General features: G+C 32.5%; 1 protein-coding gene across 1 annotated transcript; it reads left to right on the top strand.

Moving 5' to 3' along the window:
• The first annotated feature begins 9,115 nt into the window (after positions 1 to 9,115).
• Positions 9,116 to 13,764, top strand: LOC107867207 (metal transporter Nramp2). The gene is made up of 4 exons (XM_016713353.2): positions 9,116 to 10,023; positions 10,982 to 11,118; positions 11,220 to 11,872; positions 13,080 to 13,764. The coding sequence occupies exons 1-4, from the start codon at positions 9,413 to 9,415 to the stop codon at positions 13,302 to 13,304; spliced, it is 1,626 nt and encodes a 541-aa protein (XP_016568839.1). The 5' UTR covers positions 9,116 to 9,412; the 3' UTR covers positions 13,305 to 13,764.
• Positions 13,765 to 14,717: the final 953 nt, after the last annotated feature.

The raw sequence follows: 14,717 nt of genomic DNA, 5'->3' as shown, positions 1-14,717 counted from the left end.
TTTCTTATTTTTTATATTCTTTTCCTCATTTTTTTTTTGTCATTGGATTTTATATTTTTTTACTTTAAATTTATTTGTATCATACTATATATTTCAAATAAATTTATTATTTATATTTGAATAGCTTAGTTGTCAATATGTACAATTTATCATTTGTATTTATATACAAATAAGTATATGAATTAAAATCAACATGGGTTATGGTGCAGTGGATGGAGCTGCTCCACCCTTAACCAGAGGTCGAGGGTACGACCCTGGTTATGGAAAAAATTTTGTTGGGAGCGCTGCCACCTTAATGGGCCCTGCAACGCCCGATCCGAATTAGTCGGGGCTCCAATGCAGGCACCGGACACCGGATGAAAAACCAAAAAAAAATATATGAATTAATTGTATTTTCTTGAGACTAAAATATATATGGTTGAGGATCCGCATAACCCTCGAATTATAAATGTTGGGCGAATATAAATCAATATGCGCTTATGATATTTTCGTTATCATAAAAAAAAAAAAAAAAGGGAACCAAAAAAAAAAAAAAAAAAATGTAGAAAGAGAGGTAGAAGTTAGAGATAGAAGAGAGAAAAAAGCGTAAAGAAAGAATTGAAGAAAAAAATATAAAAAAAATCAAAAAGAAAAAATAATGAAAAAGGAGAAAAGGAAAAAGAAAAAAGATGATGGTAAAAACAAATATAGTGAGCGGTTATGATATTTTAGTCATCATCCATAATTTGTATTCGACTTAACCATGTTCTTCGAAAATAAAAAAATATATAAAACATAAAATACAACCAAAAAAGAAAAAAATTGAGAAAGAAGTAAAAACAAAAAAAAATAAAAAATAGAAAAAAAGGAGACTGAAAAGGAAAAGGAAAAAAAAAAAAAGAGAAACAAAGAGTAGAGGGTAGATATTGAAGAGAGGAAAAAAAAGAAATGACAAAAAAATGAAAAAAAAAAAAAAAACTAGAGGCTACATATATAAGAGAGACAAAAAAAAATGAAAAAAAAAATGAAAAAAAAGTCAAGTTGATATGATATAGAGGTTTTAAGTTTTTGACTTAGGAGTTAAAGTGGGTTGAAACCATATTTATCCAATCCATATTTACCCATATTTTATATGGGCAGATTACAATCCAAATCATTTTTACTCGATCCATATTTAACCCGTCCAAATCCAATTCAATCCGCTCGTTTGCCACTCCTATCTACCACTAGAGTGAGGTAGAGGCACTGTTTTTGATATACCCTGGGTTCAAGACAAAAAATAATCCAAAAAAAGACGTAATAAAACTACCCGAGACAACATGGAGTAACACAACACGAGATAGTAAAGAGAACAATAGAGAATAACCACTTATACATAATACTACAATCGACCTACCGAAACCACATATATCAACCAAAAATCCAACAACACGAAACAATAAGCCTAGCATAAGGACAACGCAAGTACATACTCTTACCTACTAATCTTCTATCTTAATTCGCATCCGTCACACCTTATCTAAAGTCATGTCCTTCGTAAGTTTAATTACGTCATGTCCTGTCTAATCATCGCACCTCAATATTTTGTCGATCTATCTATACCACTCCTGAATCTATCCATAGCCAACCTCTCATACCTCTGCACGGGGACAATGCATCGTCTCTTTTTCACATGCCTGAACCATCTCAACATCACTTTCCGCATCTTGTCTTCCACGAAAGTCACCTCTGCCTTACCTCGAATATTTTCATTTTTAATCCTTTTCCTCCTAATAAACTCATACATCTATCGCAAAATCCTTATCTTTGCTACCTTCATCCTCTAGATTTGAGACTTCCTATACAAAAGATATTCTCTTAAACGAAGGTTTATATTCGCCCCTGACCATGATTTTCTCTATTGATGTTAGAATAACAAACATATAATAATTTCATAAAATTAGATGAGATTGGATTGGATCAAAATTTTCATAATGGACAGGGAGAATAACAAAGACGGGCACGCCATATATTATAAACAAGCGGTGTTAAAAACTTTGAACGATTCAATGGTGCTGCTTTAATATGCCATCATTTCATTTCATGGTTTAAATAGAATGTTCCCACATGCTATAAATAGACTGACCAAGTTATACAAATTAAAGGCCCAACAGCTTTTACTATTCAGATGATATTGATTTCTTTTTTCTGGATTCACAAGTTACGGGTGTGGTTTAGTGAGTAACGAAGTAGATTGAAAATATTAGATAATCTTTTCTCATTTATTCAAAGTCTTGATTGACAAAATTATATGTTAGCTATTACATGTACTAGTGAGAGGTTAGCAAGTATTTTGTGAAATTGTAAAGTGTGCAAAACTAACGCGAACCAATAATTATAAAAAATATAACTATTCACGAGTTGTGAGCTTATGGTATGTTAGTGAAGGGTGAAAAGTTAGTTGCGTGGCACTAATGTATTATTGGAAAAAGAATCAATCAAATGTTAAGACGGAGTGAGATCATTCTAAATGAGAAAATGAGGGATTCGGCTCACCTCCAGTAGGCTTTTAAAATTATTACACGTGTCTACTTAAATATTTAGTGGTGGAGATTGATTTAATTAACCAAAATCCTTAACTACGGTAAACATCCTCCCTCTTTCCTTTCTCTCTCTGGTGGTCAGATGAATGGTTTTCTTTGTTAGACAAGAACCATTTTGGTATTACCAAATCTCTTGAAAAGAAATGAGATGAACAAGCAATTGATGCATCTGGGGTATGAAATTTAAACGACATAGTGAGTTGAATGTCTTAAATTCCAGAAGAAGCAGGCAGCTTCTACGACACTGTCTATCTGACTTCTACTTAACCAACACTCCGAAAAAACACATTTCCATTTTGCTCTGTTCTCGAAACGTTCCATAGACAAGCTTCCATCCATCAAGTCAGCTAATGGGTCCGTTTTACTTACAGTCCCACATAGTCTTTGCAAATGGGCAATTTGAGGATGAGGATGTTTATGAACCAGACAATTTTTAATTCTAACTAGTTAGTATATAATATTTGTTGGGATCTAGTGAATTTTCAAGGAAAAAAACAGATGATGATAACCAGCATTGCCAATTTATGTTGAAAAATGATAATCTTAACTGTGGTTAAAGGTTTGGTTACTGAAATCAATCTGATTCATTAAAAATTTAGGTAGACACGTGTAATAAATTTAAAACTGTACTGGAGGGGATCCAAACCCGACCCGAAAATGAGTTTAAGCTTAATTAGTTGATTTGTTAATTCCTAATTTAGCTAACACAAAAATTAGCAACAATATATTGATTGAGGACATTTTTCTTACAAAAAACTCTTCAATGAGTATGGTGAGAACGGAAAACATTAATACAAAATTAGCTTTAAGATAAATTATGCATTAGGTACCCTATCCTTCTTTCCTCTTGTTTTTTTTTAACCACCAAACTTTTCCCTAACAGCCTATTTGGATGGTGGTTTTCATGGTATGGTTACCATGGGAACCATGTTTGTTTTTATGGTTTTTTAAAAATGGTGGTATGATATGTTACTATTCCATGGTTTGATAACCATGGAATAAAGCAATTTATTGAACCACTAAATTGATGGTGTGCCATGGTTTTTATTTTTCTTTTTCAACTATATTCTTATATAATTTTCTTTAATTCTATTTTATCCTTATCAATAATATTCATGCTAAGACTACGTATTTGTTAACAAGATCGAAGATTGCAAGACTTCTTGTTAGCAATATAAAAATTCAAAGAGTGAGAAAAATGATCACAGTTATTTAGTAGTAATAGTTTTTAATGCCAATAAAAACTCAATTCGATTAAAAAAAAATTGAAAATTGAAAATTGAAAATTGAAATGGAGGGAAACAGAGTGAATGCACAAAAAGCATATACACGGGAAGTGATTTTTGAACTCTAAAATGCATACATGTATACAATTGTTTTATTGATTGGGAAGTACTTCCCGATTGGATTAGTTTGCGTTCGTCAAACCTTTATTTAGCAAATACTCTTGTGAATTTGGCGTCTTAAAAGGATCATCGGGTAGCTATGAGAAGCATCAAGAAAGAAAGGACAACTGGTTACGCTAGCACTGATATGGATAAAAGAGTTGATATCTCAAATGTACTACAATTAAAGGCATTTTAGTAAATGTACCTATTACCATACCGTATCATACCATCAAACCAAACAAAAAATCTATTATTAAACCCCACTAAACAGTCCATCCAAATATGGTACTGCATCATACCATACTATACCATACCATACATTATGAAACCATGTCAAACCACCATCCAAACAGGCTGTTAGAGGATATGACGTATGCTTTACTATTAAAAATATGATGAGATTGATATGATTCCTTCATCTTTAATTAAATACTTAAGAGTGATCGTTGAAATACTCGAAAAAAAAAAAAAAAAAAGAATAGGACGTATGCTTTGCTGCGGTTATGACATGATGTGTCTGTTTGAACAATTTCCTTTAGAAAACATTTTGAAAAGAAAAAAATTGTACAAAGAAAAGATGGGTTCTTATTGATTAATTTCTGTGGATATTCTAAATGAATTCTGTAAAAAGGTGTCTCAAATAATTTTCCACTCAAATAGAAATCAAATAAAGAATATCAAAAACCTCTTTGTTTTTCTGTTTTCTCTTAGTGAAAAGGCATAAATTAAACTTCTTTAAATTAAAATATTAATACATTACAATTCTATTTCTTTTTCTTAACGACTTTGTATTCGATTCATTTTGAGAATTTATTGAAAACATCTCTCTATATTCACAAGGTAGAAATAGAAGTAAGGTCGGTCACACCATCATCCTTCTTAAATTTCATATGTCAAGTTATATGGAATATATTGTTATTACTGTTGGTACGTCAGGAAGTAAGATAACAAGCTAGTTTATTATTGTTATGTATCAATTCTCCCATATTAAAAAATACAAAAATGCTAATGAATTTATAAGTTAAATGTGTTCCCTTATCTATCAAACTAGTTTGAGCTTATAACATTGATGCTTTCATTGAGAGTTCCACGCGCGAAGTTGTAAGTCACAGTGATGGTCTGGGTGAGATAACCCCTTAACATTCTCTATTTTTTCAACATGTAACAATCGTTACATAACAATTATGCTCGAAGTTGTGACTCAAAGAGTCAAAGTGATAGCCTGGGTAAGATAACCCATTAACATTCTCTATTTTTCATATGTAACAATCGTTACATAACAATTATGCTCTAGAAAATAACAACAGGAATATTTAAACAGAATAAGTATAATGCTTTCTTGTTTTTTTTTTTCTTTTTCCTTTAGAAAACCAACGAACGACATTTTGATAAGATTGACTATTAAGATATAAAATTCTGTCATGATGTCCCTCATATTTTTGGTGCATTCATACGTTCTCTCTTTTTCATTAAACGACATAAATTTCTACGAACTTCATGTACTAATCACTCTTTCTTTGTACTACTAAAGATGAAAGGTGCAATATAATTTCAGTGCGTACTGCTTTTGTTACTTTCTTGTTTGCTTTTACTTGTCACATTTTAATTTAACATATTCATTTAAAAAATTAATTAATAATATGATTATTATATCATAATACCATTTAATAAATAATGTTTACATTATATCTTGAAATTAATTTGAAGAAAAAAAAATTAATGCTAAGAGTAAAATGAAAAAAAAAATTATCTTTTCTGTTAAAAATGAAAAGTAAAAGTAGAAACTCAATTAGAAAATTAGTGACAAAGTAAAAACGAATGAAAGAAGTATTAAGATAACCGATGAATATTGGCCCGAAGATTTTAGCATTAAATTCATTATATTTTTAAAATTATTACATCAGATCTATTAATTGTTGCAATTGCACTAAATTAATACACAACACAACATCTAAATACTGAGTCCAAATTAATTCAATTTAACATCTTCTACGTCAGCCTCTGATGAAATTAAAGTACTTATTTTATACAGTAAAATCCACTCTCTTTTTTAAATTAAAAAAAAAAAAATCAAAAAGCTATTGATTACGTTCAAGATATAGACTCATATAATATGAGTCATATTATCACTTTAAGAGTAAAGACATTTCCAATTTACTTTAGCATTTAAATTTAATTTTTATTTATTTACCCTCTTTAACATCTTTAAAGTGTATTTATTTTACCCCTAATACTGACGTGATATTTTTTCTAAAGGACGTATTTATTTATTAAAAAAAATAATTTAAGTAATATTATATTAGAATATAATTAAAAAAAATTAAAAATAAAAAATAGACACTTTTTGCTTCTTCTTCTTTTTCAAAACATTATCAACAACAATATCCAAATTTTTCCGTTAACAACCTCAAATACATTTTTCACCACTTCTCTCCTTTAATTTTTTTCATATTCCTCCATTAACACCACCAAAAAATAACTACCGACACTAAATTAAAAAATTTCCTCCATTAAACACCTATTTGTTAAAGAAACACGAATCAGAATCACCCATTTTCCTCTATTAAACACCTATTTTTCCTCCACTGTTAATATTAGCAAGAGAAATAAAACAAAAGAAAGTTCTTAGATCCATTTGTTAAAGAAATGGGAAACAAAAAATGGGATAGTTTCAATTTCAAAAATGAGATAATTTGAATGAAAATTATTCAATGGAAACTATTCAGAGGAAAATATTAACAAGAGAAATTCTAGGAAAATTTTCCTTCATTAAACACCCATTTTTCCTCCACTAAACACCCATTCAAATTTTTTAGATCCATTTATTAAAGAAACATCCAACATAATTTTTTCCTTATCTTTCTTAGATTCATTTGTTTGAACAAATTGATAATTAATTAAATTTTTTAAGTGAGTTGAGTTTTTCGACAAAAATTCACCGAAAAATCTGATAAATGTGGTTGTATTGGGGTGGACGGAGGTGGATAGGTGTGTGTGCAGGTGGGGCAGTATGGGGGAGAACGGAGCGTGTGTGCAGGTGTGGGGGTGGACAGGAGGGGGGGGGGGGCGGGGGGGGGGTAGGACGGGGGGTTACGGAGAAGATGAAAAATGGGGGGTTGTTTTAATTTAAACTATTTTATATATATATATATATATATATATATATATATATATATATATTATTTATGTGGCTCCGATGTGGCGGTGATGTGGTGCTGACGTATCAGCGAGTGTGATGCACTCTCTATTATGAGAGTGGTATTATATATTAAGGGGTGAAAATTATTCACTTTAAAGATGTTAAGAAAAAAATAAATATAAATTAAATTTAAGTGATAAAGTGAATTGACAGGACAAGTTAAAAAAACAGATGTCTTTTCTGTCACTTTAATAAAGAAATTTTGTAATCACAATCCCATTAATTCACGCATCCAATCAGTTGTGCAATTCTCTGGTTTAAGCATAAAAAGAATACTTTAAGCAGTGATAATATGACACATCTTGTTGAATTATTTTTCCAAAAAAAGATACTTTTGGGAAAGAAAAGGGGGATAAAAGAGACAAATTTCTTTATCTTTTTATCTTTTGTTTTTTCTCCCTTTTTATCTAATTATGCACTAATCGATTATCAAGTACCTATCAAGAAAGAGTAGCGTAATTCGTAATATAACAAAATTATAGCAAGAAAAGTAGTATAAGTTTTGCTTTTTGTACTTCATTTTATGTGGAATATTTTGTGCTTCAATTCGTTAATTAGAGCATGATAATATATATAGGTAAAATTAAAAAAAAGTTCAAATATATTATCAAATTACTATTAAAAATGTCTTGTCATTCGTTATAATTTCGGTTCATATCTATTATCGTATTTAAAAGTTTGACTTATTTTATGTCACTGTCGTTATTAAAGGGTACATTTTTTTTAATTTTAATTTAAGCAAAATTGATTGATTTAAATTTAATGATCGGACTTCTAATAAGAAAGTTCATGGGACAAAAATAGTTTTGTAAAATCACTATTGTAAATGTTGTTTTGCAAAATATGAATGAAACTTCTGTAGCAGCAGTTGCATATATGAACCAAAATTTTAAAAGTGATAATATATATGAATCAAACTTATAACGAATAACATAAATTACTTATTCTAATAGTTTGATCGCATATTTTTTTCATGTAATGTTAATAAATGGACCCTTGAATCCATGATCTCGAAAATTAACTCAAAAAATAAAAATTGTGTAAATCATATTTTAAAAAAATAAAATAAAATTCCCCTTTTTGTTAGCCGAGGTGGAAGATTCAACAAATCAAACATGACGCATAAAATAGGGATGGAGACTAATAACTAATTAGTCCAATAAAACAAAGTTCTTTTTGGCAGTGTAGTTGTTAGTACAATTTTTTTTTTTTGGTAAAGTGTTGTATAATTGGAATATCATTTACTAGTTAGAGGTCAATTTAGAATTTTACATCAATAAATTTTTATAATAATTTTAAACTGATATTATAATAATAAGTTAAAAATTAAATTTACAGTTAAATATTGAGTAGTATTTTTTCTGAATATATATATAGAGAAAATTTATACATCTATACAAAACCAATTTAATTTACATGTACTCATGAGGAACTTTCCAGATCCATCCTTATTATAATGTCTCAACCTCATATTAATTGAGTTTGACTACATGAATCTTGATTATTCATTTTTGATACTCTTATTTATTAAACAATAAATTTCAATCTACTTCCTTTTTATTTTAAACGTAAAAATCTTTTTAACTGAATTAGATTATAATTTTCCTTTCGTCCTAGGAATCGGAGAAGAACATAACAATCACCCTTTACGGCGACAAAACACTCAATAAGCAATTATCGAAGATTATAATTTACTTGTGCGTATTTTATTAAATTGAATCAGATAATTATATTTAAAATGTTAAAATAGACAGAGGAGTAGCAAGTATTTCTTTATTTTTAATCAAATACTTGAATTTGAACTGTTTTGACTATAAAGTCTATTTTTATTAAAAAATATATATTTTTTTTAGTATGAAAGTTTTTGGAACTTAAATTTGGTACTATTTGGAATACAAATATAGATTGAAACTTATTTAGCCAAATTTCAATATAAATAAAAAGTTTTGTAAAAATATATAAATATATATATATATATATATATCTATAACGACCTTTGCCACTTAGCGCCACGAGCCCGGCACACAATAACCTTAAATCCTTCTGAAGTCCTCCACCGTATACCGCCACCTCCGCGGCCGCAACCGCCACTTTTTTGCTAACATATGCCTCCTCCGATTCCGGTGACCGTTACAATAATACAATAGACCTTAATCTTTTCTATTTCCGGACTCCTTCTAAATTTTTCCACCGCCGACAACCACCACTTTTTGCTAAGATACGCCACCTTTTCGCTAACATAAGCCTTAATTTACAATGAGACAATGAGCTCCCCTCCACAATCTCCCGATTCCAAAGACGAAGAATCTCGCCACCTCCTTACCACCCAGCTGCCACCGTCAACATCGCCGTTAATTAACGGCGATGCTGATAACGCCGCTAACGGAAAGGAAGAAGAAGAATTTGCGTACGGATCTGGAGAAAAGATCCACGTCGTTGATTTCGAGTCAGTACCAATCGACGGTGTTGATTACAGCACGGTTCCGCCATTTTCATGGAAGAAGCTGTGGCAGTTTACGGGTCCTGGATTCTTAATGAGTATAGCTTTTTTGGATCCGGGTAATTTAGAAGGGGATCTACAAGCTGGAGCAATTGCGGGTTACTCGCTTTTATGGCTATTGTTATGGGCTACTGTAATGGGATTAATGATCCAGTTACTTTCGGCGAGAATTGGCGTTACAACTGGCAGGCACTTGGCTGAGCTTTGCCGGGAAGAGTATCCTAAATGGGCCGGGGTTTTACTGTGGTTTATGGCTGAATTGGCGTTAATTGGTGCTGATATTCAGGAGGTGATTGGGAGTGCCATTGCTATTAAGATACTTAGTCGTGGGGTTATTCCCCTTTGGGGTGGTGTCCTTATTACTGCTTCTGATTGGTAAATTTTCGTCCAATTGAGTTGTTTAGCTCGAAAAAATCACTAATTCAGTTCAAATTAGCATAGTCTGGTTAATATTCATCAACTGGTATTATGTTTCATTTTTGGGTTGTGTAGTAGTATTGGAATGAAATGGACCTGAATAGAGTGTCCTTATTACTCTGCTTCTGATTGGTAAATTTTTCGTCTTTTTGAGTTGTTTAGCTTAAAAAGATCACTACTTTAGTTGAAATCAGCATTTATACTGTAGTAGTATTACTGTGTTTGCCAATTGGATGTCTGTTCAATGCTCGTCAACTGAGATCATAGTTTCCTTTTGCATGTAGGATGTTTCTTCATCATGTGGATTGTGGGGGTTTGTTAAGTGTCCTTTTGTTCTGTTTAAAGAACCTTTAGTTTGGTGTCATAGTATCGTGAATGAAATGGACTTGGATAAAGCTGACGGATAGAATTCATGTAGCAAACCCAGTTGTTTAGGGATTAAGGTGTAGTTGTTTAGCTCAAAATGATCAATGCTTTAGTCCAAATTAGCATTTATTTGGTAGTTTTATTATATTTTGTTTGCCAATTGAATGCGGAAAGTACAGTCTGTTCAATGTTCATCAACTGGGATCATAGTTTGCTTTTGCATGTCTTATGTTTCATCTTCATGTGGGTTTAGTTAAGTGTCCTCTTCTTCTATTTAAAGAACCCGTAGTTTGCTGTAGTAGTATTTGAATCAGACGAACCTGAATAGTGTGAATGGATACAAAAGATTCATGTAGCCAGCACTGAATTTTTGAGATTGAGGTGTAGTTGAGTGGTTGATGTAGTAGTACGTTTCTGATTGAATTAATGTTCTTTGGTGTTCTGGTTTTAGAACTTACCATCGCAAGCTTGAACTTACGTTTGCAAATACTGCCCTTATTAGTTGATCAATCTATTAATTAGTTTTTCTTTTGTTCTGTTTTATAAACAGCTTTCTTCTTTTGGTTCTTGAGAACTATGGGATAAGGAAGCTGGAAGCTGTATTTGCTGTTCTTATTTCGACTATGGCACTGTCCTTTGCTTGGATGTTTGGAGATGCCAAACCAAGTGGGAAGGAGCTTCTAGCAGGTGCATTTCTAATTCTAGCATTTGTTTAGTGTAATTATGTGGTATCGTATTGGGTAGGCACTGATATGTCGTCTTTTCAAATGTATTTCATTATTCTGCAGGTCTCTTGATTCCAAAACTCAGTTCAAGAACAGTTAGGCAGGCTGTTGGAGTAGTTGGTTGTGTAATAATGCCTCACAATGTATTCTTGCATTCAGCTTTGGTGCAATCCAGAGAGATCGATTTGAAGAAAAAAGGGCAGGTTCAGGAGGCACTGAATTACTACTCAATAGAATCCTCCTTTGCCCTTCTTGTCTCCTTTATGATCAATTTGTTTGTTACAACTGTCTTTGCCAAAGGATTTTATGGCAGTGAGAAAGCTAGTAGTTTAGGCCTTGTAAATGCAGGGGAGTTTCTTCAGGACAAGTATGGTGGGGGACTGTTCCCAATTCTCTATATTTGGGGCATTGGATTACTGGCAGCTGGGCAGAGTAGTACGATAACCGGTACTTATGCTGGACAGTTTATCATGGGAGGTTTTCTAGATCTACGTTTGAAGAAATGGCTTAGGGCACTGATTACACGGAGTTGTGCCATTTTGCCAACAATTGTGGTCGCTCTGATCTTTAATAGATCTGAATCATCACTTGACGTTTTGAATGAGTGGCTTAACGTGCTTCAGTCTATACAGATCCCTTTTGCGCTTATTCCCCTTCTGACGTTGGTGTCCAAGGAGGATCTAATGGGTACTTTCAAAATTGGGCCTACTCTCGAGGTAACTTGCCTTTCCCCATTGTCTGTGGTTTTGAGTTTCTGTCTATTTGCTTTCTAAAAATTAGACATGAATGTATCAAACATGGTCAATTCCTTTATTTGTTTCTGTTTCTTTTTTCCGGGTCAACTATGATTTTAAAATTCAAATCATCTTAGTTATTTTTGGTGGCTAGCAATTTATGTGAGTTTGATGTCAGAAAGTGTAGAATCTTATGGCGAACGGAAAAATTCGAACTGTAAAGGTAGCAAAGCAACGTAGTTTCTGATTAACACCACTGTCTCATTAAGATATAAGTAAGCTGCTGGTTTGGTCCATAATGATAATAGCATACTTAGTTACACGATCTAGTCATTTTCTTGTGTTTTAGTATTGGTACACTTCTAGCAATTTTAATCGTCTTCTTTTGAACTAGTAGTCTTTTACTATGACATGGATCCTTCAATTGTTTTGATGTACCCTGTATTGAATCGGTGTGACATGATCGGAGTATTTCATTGCAAATTTTTCTGAATATAAAAAAGATTTAGTGATACCTGCATGTACCTTTATCAGATATCAGATATCAGATATGTATTCACATCCTAGTCCATGTATAGTAGGTCCTATGTGTGTTTGATGTCTAAAACTCGATACTTTGAAATTAACGATATATATTGTATACTATTTTCATTTATTTCAATAACTGTGGTGTCCCAATCTGAGTCACCTCGACTAATCTGGTGAGAAGTCTTGCCTTTCCACCTGAACAATACCGGTTTAACTTAAAACATCAAAGCTTTAGACAGACGGGAATAAATAACTAGCTTCTTTTGTCTCCATGGTCAATTTCATCTTCATTGACTGCTAGGCTACACCTTTCGATGCTTAACGATATATATCTAAATGAAATTGATGATGGAGGATCTTAGCATAATAAAAATTACCAAATACTCCATTCCATAAAGAACCTTTTTTCACTTTGTTTTGTGGTTGTACCCAGCTTGACACGTTTATGACTAAGACAAACTACATAAAATGTACAATCCTTTCAGAGTTATCTGGCTGATTTGTTAAAATTGTCGCAGACTAAGTCAACCGTATTGCATGTCTGAAGCCGTCGTAAATTCATTAACATTTCAGCTTTTTGTATTCTAAATTTTGGACTGTCTTGTGTCGGTTGCATTTTTTATGTGAATCCTATTTTGAATTGCCCTTTCTATTGCTGTAGCGAGTTGCATGGACTGTTGCTGTACTCGTGATGGTTATAAACGGCTATCTTTTGCTGGACTTCTTTATCTCGGAGGTCAATGGTCTGCTGTTTGCTTTTCTGGTCTGTGCTGGGACTGCAGGTTATATTGCCTTCATTTTATACCTTATTTCACATGGGGGTGGCAATGTTGTCAATTGGTTCAACCTACTCCGCAAAAAAGGATATAGCTATGCTGGTCAATGAGACATCTAAGATAATACATTACATCAAATCCAAACGTCGTAAATAGTAAATCACTACATGGCAGAGAAGCCATGGCTCGGGAAGTTTGGTTACTGAAGCATTCTTTCGTCTGAAGAGATTCCAAATTCATTGTGTTCTAACTGTCATAAGAGATGTCGAGAAACTGTCAGCATTTGCTTTTAGCTGTTGGTTCCTCAAAAGAAATAATGGAGCAAACTATCCAGGAAAGACATCATTTATATATAGAGGGTAAGGAAAGTATATAGTCCGACACGGATGAAGATACTACTTGTTCATTGCAGGCACATACAATCCACCATGTTGTATTTTATCGAATAGATGCAAAAGAACTTGGAAGCCATTGAATTTTTGCGAGAGCATTTTCTATTGTGCAGTAATGTAATTTTTGGTTCATCTGATCAGCAGTGACTTACATCAATACAAGTGAAGCGTTTGGATCTGTTCTTGTGATGCCATATTTGATGTTTTTACTCAATTTGTAGCTTCTTTTTTTCTTTTTGGAACCCCAAGGAAACCACAACCTCAACCTCCCTCTGCCACAACCTCTGCATTTTGGGTGGGCACTTTGTGGTAATTTCCTCGAATTGCAATAGCTCGTAAATTGCACTAAGCAAGTTCCGTGCGACAAGCTCATGGCTAATGCAAGTTTCGTGCAACAAGCTAATGGCTAAGCGACAGGTGGAGGTTGGATTTGGTTCCAGGTTTCCATGTGGAGATCAACCTCCTAACCACTCAATCATGCCCTTCCTGGTGCTTCTCTCTCTGTTTTTTTTTTTTTAACTTGGTTTGTTACGGGGAGCTTTCATTTTGTGCTGTATTTGGATGATTTTGATACCAAACTAGAGGAAAAAGGGAAACTTTTGTCTCGCAAGTATTTTTAATAAGTCAATTAAGTTTTCCTTTATCTTGTTAGTTAACAATGAAAGCATGAAAGGTATCTTTTGTCAAAACAACTAGTCATTTGATATTATAACAAGACAACATTGTGCAAACTAAATAAACAATAATCAATATTTGAACTCGTTGGAATGTATGTATAACAAGTTAGAAATTTTAGGATAGATATGCATAATTCTCAAAGTAGTTATTATTGTGATCAATTTACTCATTATCATTATATTTGGTAGTAGTTTGGTGCACCTTAGGTGTTTTCCCTTACATACTAGTAGCACTAGTATTAATCTTGTATTTTTTCTCCCTCCCATTCTGTTAGTATTTACAGTTTCTTATGCTTCGATTATCACATTATTTTACTGTTGTTACTTGAGCCAAGGATCTTTTCAAAACAATCTCTCTACCTCCACGAAAGTACGGTAAGGTCTGCATACACTCTACCCTTCCTAGACACCATCCATGAAATTTCACTGTTGTTATGGTTGCAATTTTTTAAAC

This window comes from Capsicum annuum, chromosome 4, assembly GCF_002878395.1.
Source record: "Capsicum annuum cultivar UCD-10X-F1 chromosome 4, UCD10Xv1.1, whole genome shotgun sequence".
Classification (NCBI taxonomy): Eukaryota; Viridiplantae; Streptophyta; class Magnoliopsida; order Solanales; family Solanaceae; genus Capsicum; species Capsicum annuum.
Note: the sequence above shows the minus strand (reverse complement) of the source record. Positions and strands in the feature narration are given on the sequence as shown.

Coding starts and splice junctions, on each gene's coding strand:
- LOC107867207 (XM_016713353.2), top strand. CDS start 9,413: ATGAGCTCCCCTCCACAATCTCCCGATTCCAAAGACGAAGAATCTCGC. Junction 10,024..10,981: donor CTTATTACTGCTTCTGATTG/GTAAATTTTCGT, acceptor TTTTATAAACAG/CTTTCTTCTTTTGGTTCTTG. Junction 11,873..13,079: donor AAATTGGGCCTACTCTCGAG/GTAACTTGCCTT, acceptor CTATTGCTGTAG/CGAGTTGCATGGACTGTTGC.